At 50.6% G+C, this 10,062-nt stretch overlaps 1 protein-coding gene across 1 annotated transcript; it reads right to left on the bottom strand.

Annotated features, from left to right (window-relative positions):
- Positions 1 to 1,441: 1,441 nt before the first annotated feature.
- On the bottom strand, positions 1,442 to 7,061 carry OTOP2 (otopetrin 2). Its single transcript, XM_058817439.1, has 7 exons — positions 6,929 to 7,061; positions 5,930 to 6,358; positions 5,297 to 5,433; positions 4,650 to 4,708; positions 3,884 to 4,017; positions 2,545 to 3,434; positions 1,442 to 1,986 (listed from the first exon to the last, which is right to left on the bottom strand). Exons 2-7 carry the CDS (start codon positions 6,324 to 6,326, stop codon positions 1,816 to 1,818), a joined length of 1,788 nt encoding a protein of 595 aa, XP_058673422.1. The 5' UTR covers positions 6,327 to 6,358; positions 6,929 to 7,061; the 3' UTR covers positions 1,442 to 1,815.
- Between the last annotated feature and the right edge of the window lie 3,001 nt (positions 7,062 to 10,062).

Raw genomic sequence — 10,062 nt, 5'->3', positions numbered from 1 at the left:
TGCAGGAGCCACAGAATAATGAGGCTTTTGTTTTAGGAAAGGTAAGGTTTCTAGAGGAAGATTTTATCTTTACCAGATCAACAGTAAAAATAGAACCAGGCCTTTGGAGGGTCAGTTGGGCTTGGGAAGACTCCCAGACTGGTGAGGGAAAGGAGTGACCCAAGTGGAGATGCTGGATCAGCGCCGCCCTCTGAGGGCAGGGGAGGTTGGGCTTTCCCCCATGTCCTACCCAATTCAGAGGAAGGCTGCTGGCAGACAGGAACACTGGTGTCACACCAGCCAGAGGCACTGGTCCTTGCTGGTTTGGTGATCTGGACTTGGAGGGGAAGGTGGCTGGAAACACGTCAGCCTGGTCTGTAGGATGGAAAATTGCATCACTCCATTTCAAGTCCCGTGACTTCCATTTATTATTTTTTCTTTGGTGGATGTGCAAACGTCCATGGGAAAAGGCTTGATGGTTTCTGCCACCTCTGCAGTGTTTTTTATTGGAACGATAAACCCTGATGGAACAATAAAGCCTTTATTAGAATGGTTAAACCCTAATTTCTCAGGATGCAAACAGAGCTCAGCTGTGCCAGTTTGACATGCACCCTCCTGTCCTGGCAGAGGGGGCTTTCTGAGGCTCTGCCTGGATGCTGGGTACAGCAGAGAGGCCTATTTCTACTCCTACAGCCCAGGACTCGTGCTCTGAAAGCCCCCTCAATCATTCAGTGGTTCGTGGAGAGCTGCAGGCACCCAGAAACCTGAGCCAGGGCCACAGGGTCTGGGTGCAGGGCTGTACTCTAAGCCTCAAAGCACACACAGGCTTGAGGATCCAGCACCAGCAATCCCTTCAAGGTGCTGGAGATCAAACTGGCCTTGCATTGATTTCTGCATCATAGGGTCCCTTCAGGAGTTCAGTTACGGTGAAAATCAATAAATAACTTTGCATACAAAAATGTTCACATATTTTTTTAAAAAATCATTATGTATTTAAAAAAAGAAAAAAGAAAAAGAAAAAAGAAAAAAGAAAAATCTCTTTATTATCCCCCAGACTGTATTGCCCACATCGTCTTTATGATTCTTGAGCCCTGATTCAGGAGAGCTGAGAAGAAAGTGTGCTAGAGCAATCCCATATCAGGGCTAGCCCAGGACCACAGGCACAGCTCTCCCTCCTTGGGAAGAGGAGGCTGCAGTGAAGCTTCCTGGAGAGGAAGGCACGGGCTGGCACAGAGAAGTGTTGAGAGGGCCCATACACATGGGCAATACAGAGAGGAAAGATTAAAATGTTTCCCAAAGCCTTTGGTGGTCACCAATTTGTTTTTCACATCTCTGCAGGGGAGTGATTTCCGACTGGCCATACGAGGAGGTGAAGCAGTTTCCCTTTCTGTCCTTCCAGGCCTTTGTCAGCCCTTGCACTCTCCAGCTCTCTGTGTGCAGGGAGGCTCTGACTGCCCGAGGGTGCTGAGAACGCTCTGGAGAGTCCATCAGTGGCATGGAGTGAACAGGCTTTACAAGGAAGGTGAGTCTCTGTGTGAACCAAGGGTAATCACCATGATCCCACCCTAGATAACTTCCTTTTTTAAAATCTGTTCTCTTTTAAGCATTAAGAACTTCAGACACACACAGGCACATCCACACACAAGTAGCAAAAATAAAATCTGGATTATGTTTGGATCATCTTCACTGACAGTTCATAAATGCCCCAACACTGCAAGGGGACACGATTCAGGCAGTGTTGGAGACCCCTGGGGACATCTGGGCAGCTCCCAGCCCTGGGGTAGGAAGAAGGTGGATTGCTTGAGGAGGATCTCATCTTCCTTGCAAGGGAGCTCTTTAGGACATGATGTAGACCTCCAGCAAGCTGGCCACGGCGTGCATTCGGTAGAAGATGCCAAAGGGCAGGCAAATGTCCACGATGGCCGGCCACATGGAATCGCCATAGAAGTTCAGTTCTGTGTCATTGTCAAACTGGGGCCGGGCACCGAACGCTGGCATGATCCAGAGCTGTGGGAGGAAATGGGAGAGCAGCACTGTGTGAGAAAGGTGTGTGCTGCATCAGGGGCCTGCAGTCACAGCTTCCCAAGAAAGGAGCAACCTCCTAGGCCATGGGTTTCGAGAAGAGATTTGCTGCCATGTCTCAAGAAAACCCAGACTTCACCCCAGATATTTGTCACTTTACATCCCTTCTTTGGGGGAGTGAAGGGAATGGTTTAATGTAATTTATTAACGTCATCTATCCCACACATCCACTTATGCACAATAAAAGCACTGAAACTGATTATTCTCTTGCATCCACCTCCTGTGTCTGATATTCTGGTGGTAAGTGACAGGTCTGTTGATCTAGCCTGAAATGTCTTAATTTCAGGGCAGTCACTTTGTTTTTTTAGGGGACAAGGGAATCAGAATTCTGCATTTATAAATATAACTAATGTACTTTCTGTACAGCAGAGGCACAGAAAAAGCTGCTTTTCCATAGGCCACACCTTTTCCTTCACAGACCCTTCTCCCTTTTGCTTGTAGCCCTCTCCTTCCCCACAAACTCTTCTCCCTGCATGTACTCACTATGATATTGCTCAGCAGCAGGAACATGGAGATCTCCCTCAAGAACTTCCTCCTCCAGTTCATCTTCTTGGGGGCAGTGAGGGACCTGACGAGGTCAGAAGTGTGCATGGCTTCCGTGCCAGACGCTGCACTGGCAGCCAAGGTGGTGCCAGTGTCGGGCACCCGCAGGGACACGGCGTTGATGTTCACAAAGGTGAGCCCGTAGAGGTCCTTCTGGTGAGACTCATGCTTGCAGTCCTCCTTGGGGGGCTGCCGGTGGAGGCCCTCGATGATGAAGACGTTCTGGAAGGTGTGCTGGGCGATCATGAGGAGGGCATAGGTGAGGTTGAGTGCGCTGATAGTGTCCCTTGGCGTGCTGGCCACGATGGCCACAATGGAGTAGTAGGAAATGGCATATTGCCCCAAGGCTGCCCCCATTAGCAGGGCCACGTCCAGGGTCCTGGTGGGGTTCTTATGCCGGTCCATGTCCCTCTTGTCAAACCGGTAGATGACGGAGCCACCGATGCAGACAAGAGACATCAGGCTCAGACAAACAATGTTGAAGATGTAGTACATGGTGAGTGCTTGGCTCTTCTTGCTGGATTCAGTGCTGGAATTTACCTGCACCTCGTACAGGATGAGGACTCCCAAACCACTCACGAGGATGATGAGGCCCAACATGATGCCTACAAAGAAGGTCCTTCGGAAGAGCCTGAACTTCAGGCGCTGAATGTGGTGGGAGTGGTGGTCTATGAAGCGTCCAACGTTCTTCCACATGACATAGACCATGGCAGAGGCAAAGAGACTGTACTCAATGTTAAAAGGGTACAGCCAAAAGTAGCCATTTTTGAAGATCTGGCAGATTTGGCTGTTGCAATTGCATTCTTCAACTGAGCTGCTTCTCATTCCCACTGAAACAAGACAAAACCAGACAGGTGCCATGGTATTAAAACAAGGAACAAGACTTCTCCCTGAAGAACTGGATGTTTGGGGTCAGTGAAAATCAAAACAAAGAACAAAAGAATATGTGACCACTTTAAAAACAAGGACACTTCACCCTCAGCTTTCTTGTGCCCAGGTTCTTTCTTAAAACGTTAACTGTTAGGTTAAATCTTTCTTTTTCCTTCCCTTCTTCAATCCCATCCCATTTGTACAGAGTCTTCCACCTCTCTGACTCCTGTCCGACAGAGGTTAGGAAATGAACATCCATACTTGGCTTTTAACAAACCAGCCCTGACAAAGGTACCTCCAGCTCTAAACAGACCTTCTGAAAAGGGATAAAATCTGACTTGCTAGGGAACAATTTCTACCTGGTGGGATCTCTCCCTGGACCAGATGGCTTCGCAAAGAGGCAGATTACCTTTCAGGAGCCACCTGAAGATTTCCTCTGTCATGTTTTTCTTCAGCTTTGAATGTGCCTTGTGGACAGACTCATCTGTCACTGCTGACATCCACACAGCCAGGTTTGTAGTCAGTGTCAGCATCAAGCCACATCTGCAGGAGGAGGAGAAGGTTTGTGACATTAAAGCAGTGGCTCTAGCCCATGTTTCTCCCATCCATGATTTGGGACTGTGGCATCTGCCTGAAGTGGTGTGAGGACTCCAATGGCCCAGGCTAGAAATCTTGATCCTTTCTTTGCTGCCCTCACTCTCTTCCTGGCTTTTTTGTCCATGCTCATGAGAATTAGCAAGACTTGATTCCCGTTGTTGCTTTTGAAAGAGTTTCTCAATAGTGAATAAATTAAAATATCTGAACTGGTCTCCAGCAGATCCAGTCTTGCAAAAGTGGACAAGATCTCATTTTAACCTGAGTCTTGCCCACTGCATAGTTATCTTCCCCAGGGAAGAAAAAGTCAACTATGAATCATTATTTAATGATAATTATTTATTTAATACTATCTGCTTTGAGTAATGCTTGTATTTTTTAATTGAATCCCAACCCTGATATATCTACAGGTCATTAACCACAGCTGCTTGAGCCGGGATCTAAGTTTAGCTGGAGATTGAGCAAGTTTCGTTTTGGGCAGCATTAAGGGATTATCCCCTGGTTACACATTAGCTGTATGAGAGAGTACAGAACGCCCAGGTCTGCTGGGCCAGTGGGGTTCAAGGAGCAGCTGTGCTCACCTGGTAACGTTCAGGTGCACGTGGATGCAGTCTTTGGCAGAGACCCACAGGAAATATGTCTGCAGGGAAGAGAAAAGGAGTTGTTACTCCCAGCAAAACAAGAAAGCAAAGGACCCCTCCGAAGGAGGGAGAGCAGAGCAGAGAGCAAACTTTCGCTTGGGTCCATCTGGGCTCAGCCTCATAGTTCATGATGCTGGCCCTCTGCTGGAGGTTCTTTGCTCCCACTGCCATTGCTCTGCCCATGGCCAATCCTTGTTCTGTCTAAATTGTCCCTCTCTGATCTCTTCCCTCCTTGGCATTGTCCCAGAGCAGGGGGTCCTCTGTGTGGCCCCTCAAACTGCAAGGTAGCCCCCTGCCTTGATTGCCCTTCTCCCCCTCTGTTCTTCATGGGCAAGGAGGCCTGGCTGGCTGGGGGCTTTTCAGAGTTTGTGACAAAAATGCCAACAAGTTTAAATCACTGCCTTAGAGTGAGTTGAGTTGCCATAGATGGAAGCTGTTGGAGGGAGAAGATGTGGGCTGGGTGGGGGCTGAGTTAAGGCCTTGCATTTGCTGTGGGGGCAGCTGAACTAAATCCAAGAGATCAGAGCTCCTTCCACTGGTGCCTGTGTCTCTCTACTGCTCCCCAAGACAGAGCACAACCATCTCACCTGGACCACCACAAATATTGCCTGCACAATGGGGTAGATGATTTTGATTGCAGACAGGCAGCTGTAGAAGCTCGAGTAATATCCTATTTTGAACACATCCATGACAAGGCTGAAAATGGCAAATAGGATCAGGCCTCCTGTTGGGGAACAAAATTATCTGTGGTTGGACAGATGTGTGCACATGGGCTAATGCAGATGGATGAGAGGAAGAAGAGGAAATGTTGTCATGAAGAGGCTTTGCTTCTACTGATGTTTTTCCTCTCCCAGCACCCAAATTATCTTGGCAGCAACAAAATCATACAATAATTTTAGCTGGAACTGATTTTCAATCAGCCTGGTATGCTGGGGCTAACAGCTCTTGCAAAAGCAGCAGAAGAGATCCTGGTGTAAGTTGCCAAGAGCCTTTGTGGATTCAGGGAGACCTGGCAGTGAATCCAGTGCAAGGACCAGGAGCTGACCTGAGGCAGGGCATGGTGCCATGTCCCAGTCCATCAGCAGGAAGAGGCTGTGCCCAGATCTTTGCTGCTTCCCTTGTAATAACAGATGCTCCCATGAACTGTCCATCTCTAGCACTAGAGAAGGGCAGGATTTAGGGTCTGGAATTTGTATCTCCCCTCCAGCCCCAGCACCTACCTCTCAGCCAGATGGGCCCGGCGTGGGAGTCCTTGCCCAGGATGGCACCGGGGCACCGGGAGGTGCCGGCGAGGTAGAAGATGATCCAGATGATGACAATCAGCATCATGACTGTCAGCAGGAAGAAGACGTCGTAGTCGTGCACGGCGATCTTCTCGAAAGCGCCGCTGCTCACCAGCGTGCAGGCCAGCAGGGCCAGGTGCACGGCCAGCAGGATGGAGAACATGCGGCCACCCTTCTTCCACACTTCCTTGGAGGCAGGAGTGGAGGGCGGCTGGTGGCTGAAGGACGCGCTCTGGCTCGAAGCCAGGCCGGCTTTGTCGTCCTTGTGCCCGCAGCCCATGCTGCAGGGGAGGTGTCCGAGCTCGCTGTCCTTCTGCCCGGGCTCCTCGGTCATGGCTCAGCCAAGGCTCTGCCTGAGGGTCAGAGCTGTTAAGAAGAGAGGCCCGTGAGTGAGAGGTGCATTTGGAACAGCCCAGCACACGTGATGAGCAGCACAGGATGTATTGCAGAGACAGGGAGTGCAAGAAGAAGGGTGCGCTGATTTTTAAACTTTCCCTTTCCTGGTTCCCTGACGACTTTTTTACTTCAGATGCTCTTGCTCGGGAAGATCCCAGGTCATTTTAATGACGTGTCACACCACATTTACGTGTTTATTAATGTGAGAATTGGAAAAGCACCAAAAAGCACTCACAGGATCAAATACCCTGGGGCAAACAGCCAGTGTGGTTTAAATTCTAAATGTCACACACTAAATATTCTGAGAAATTGTTACACTTCCTTGCTGAAGAACAGGCCTCCAAAAGGTAAGAAACCCCCGAAAATCTTTGGACTATCACATCATAATTTGTAGCAGTTCCTGCAGGAAGGGTGTGAAATACTTGAGTTGTCACGCCCTCTAAAGCCCCTTGCCTGTGCCAAGTTTGGCATTTCATTCATTCTCAGTGAAAAGCCTGAAATAAAGTGAATTAACCATTCAAACAAAGCCATTCCACCAACCTGTTTTGCTGCCTGGGATCCAAATCTCTGCTCCTGCCAGGCTGAGAAGTTTCCCTGTTGCTGCAGCTTGGTCAGTTGAAGAATTTATACCTGTTGGGACGTCTCTGTGATTTATACCATATCTGGAGCTGACAGCAGGGCTTTGTGGGCTTCTCAGAGAAACTCATGTGATCCATTTTGTGCAATAGCTGATTTTGGGGAAGCTGGAAAGAGATGAGGAGATAAGGGTTATTTACCTAGCAAGAGCATGAGTTGACAACACCGCTAAGCATGGCATGGACTGCTCAGTCACAGGGTCATGGCCACCACAGAGCAAGGCCACCCCACCAAATCCATCTCCCTACATGCATGAGGTCTCCTCCCCTGAGAGGAGATGGTTTAGGTGATGAACTTGTCTTTGGTGATGATTTTGTGCTTGGCTTTCTGCTCACTGGAGCAGAATAAACACTGTGCCCCACCCTGTGCTATTCAAATCAGTCCACTCCATGCCTCGAAGGTTCTTGAGGAAAAGGAAGAAATTTGCATTTGTACCTGTTCGGTGCCACAGTAACTTAATCCTTTCCCAGCCATGCTGTCATCAACGAGGAAGGTTTAGCACTAGAGAAGGGCAGGATTTGGGGACTGGGATTTGTGGTCTCCTTTGCTGACGCAGTGCCTTTGATCTTTCAGGGTAGGATCACCTTTCTCTGGACCTTAATTCCTCTCCTTCTAAGGAGTAACCATGTCACAAACCACAGGGCAGGGATGATTCAAACCTTTGTCTGGTAAGGGAAGTTTCTGCTCAAGGTCCCTTTCACCCAGCTATGTTTTGTGCGGGAGCTACAGGAGTCCCGTGGCAGTACTGGGTGGATGGGGACAAGTTTTAGTCCTTGAGATGCCTCATTTGGAGATGTCTCTGCTGCTTTCACCCTTCAGGGCAAGCACAGAGCTGGGGCCATTTGCTGTGTTTTCTCAGTCCCGTTCCTGCCCGCTTGTGTCCTTCTTGGCGCACTGCAGGACAGCAAACTGGATTGTGATGGGGAAGGAGAGCTGAGGATGCACTGCCCAGCCCAGGGACAGCCCCTGCGTCCCTGCCCTGCTGCCACCTGCTGCACCAGCTCTGCTCTCCCTGGCCTCTGCTGAGCCACGGGATTCCTTTTGGGGTGAGTGGCTGATCTCCTCTCAGTCTGCAGCCTTTCCCAGGGGAAGCCCAGGCCTCCCACAAGTAAATCCCAGCTGATCGTGATGTTTTGCAGAGGCCAAAGGTTCAGAGGCCCCTCGGGCTAAAGGCGCTCGTTTACTGCGCTTCTTTTGTCCTTCCCAGCCAGCAATAGAGGAAAGAGTGTTCACTGCCTCGGGCAATGCTCCCAGTCCCCCTGGCAGCCACCGTACAACGCAACAAATTTAATTAGTAACAATACAAGAATCATGAAATAACGTCGGTAATGAATTGCAGACGTTACTGTGTTGCTTTTCACCTGCAGGGATCCCAGCATCAAAAGCCTCAGCGGCTACTGCATCGCATCAGGCCTTGCCCAGGGAGGCTGAGCTGATGCAAATGAACCTGTTGAGGTGAGCAAACCCCGCAGGCTCTGGCTCTGATGCACTTCCAGGTGTCCCCAGGCTGATGCTGTGTCAGCCACCCAGGGATTAATCACTGCAGCTTGCGTGGGTGCACCTGGCACTGCTTTAGGGCCACCCTCCTGTCTTGGAGCATTTATTTCCCTTACAAAAATAAGCTGCCTTTCTCATTTACTTCCTCTCTGCTCATTCCCTCCAAGCCCCCCTGATGATGTCTTACACCCTTTCCCCAGTTTTCGACTCTCCTCCCATTTCTCACCCATCCGATGGCTCTGTCCACCCTCTCCAAGCCCTGTGCCTGTCCCAGGGCCATGGTGACACACACACAGTCCCGCCCTGGAGCTCTCCTTTCCCAGGGTCAGGACATTACAGGTAAAATGAACAAGAGAGTAGCAGGAAATTCCTCCTCCACGTCAGCATGTCCCAGGGGATACAAAAATCCACCAATTCACCCTTGGGTGTTATGTATTGGGACAGCTTCGTGCTTCGGCCAGCACCCAGGCTTGGCTCCATCTTTCGGACAGCAGAGGGTGCCCGGGAACCGGGAACGCGGGGCTGGAGACGCTTCCTGGGGCTGTCCAACTCCCCGAGGGTTCACCAGCCGGGAATTCTGTGTCAGCATAAAAGACACCAGAGGCCAGACACTGCACCCACTGCACATCGCAGTGAAGTACCGAGTTACACACAGGGTTTGGGGTTTTTTTAAGTCTCCAGAGAGGGAAAAGAGATGAGAAAGGGAATGTTTCCGGCCCTTACGAGTTTCCTTGGTTTATCAGATTCCTGTTGCGCAGTTTGTTGTGCAGTTCCTTGGGAAGCAGAATTCTGTGGGTATAGGCAGGGTAGATTGGGGGGATAGGGATGGTGACTGGGTCTGCTGTTGTCTTCCTAGTGACACTAGGGAGAGATATAAATAAATAAATAAATAAATAAATAAATTTGTTTTGTGGTTTGTTTTGGTTTTGTTTTGTTTTAAGTGAGGAAAAGCTGAGTTGTGAACACCCCTGGTATTACTTTGAAATCAGTCACCAAACTGCCCTCAGCCAACTCCACACAGGGCAGGATTATCCATCCAGGTCCCCGCTCTGACAGGGCTGTGAATGGAGGCCGTGGGGGTTTGTGCTCCTCTGACCCACCCTTCCTCCTCTGGCTACTGCTGCCCCTTGCTTGAGAAGGGGTAGCTATGGAACAGGGGCATATTGGGCAGGATAAACTCAGCAGCCTGTCTGACAGCCTGCTCTGCTCCGGGGACACATAACCCGGCGAATCGCTGCTGTGTGACCCGTGCTGAGCCCAGCAGAGCGATGCTGCTTAATTGGAGCTTTTAATGTGCCGTGGAGCTGGTGCGCGTTCCAAGGAGCCGCGGGGCCGGAGGATGCTTAGGACCCAGGGGAAGCGCTGTGGAGCCCGCCTGGCTGGGCTCGGAGCCGCTCCTGCCTCCCCGGCCAGGACTTCTCAGGTGTCCCGGTGCGCGGAGCTGTGCGAGGCCCTCCCGGCAGCTGCCCCTGCCCCACGCCCGTGCCCATGCTCCGGGCCCCCTGGGCACCCATGTGCTGGCGCGGGCACCCCTTGGCACC

The sequence above is a fragment of the Ammospiza caudacuta genome, chromosome 19 (assembly GCF_027887145.1).
Source record: "Ammospiza caudacuta isolate bAmmCau1 chromosome 19, bAmmCau1.pri, whole genome shotgun sequence".
In the NCBI taxonomy this organism is placed as follows: Eukaryota; Metazoa; Chordata; class Aves; order Passeriformes; family Passerellidae; genus Ammospiza; species Ammospiza caudacuta.
Note: the sequence above shows the minus strand (reverse complement) of the source record. Positions and strands in the feature narration are given on the sequence as shown.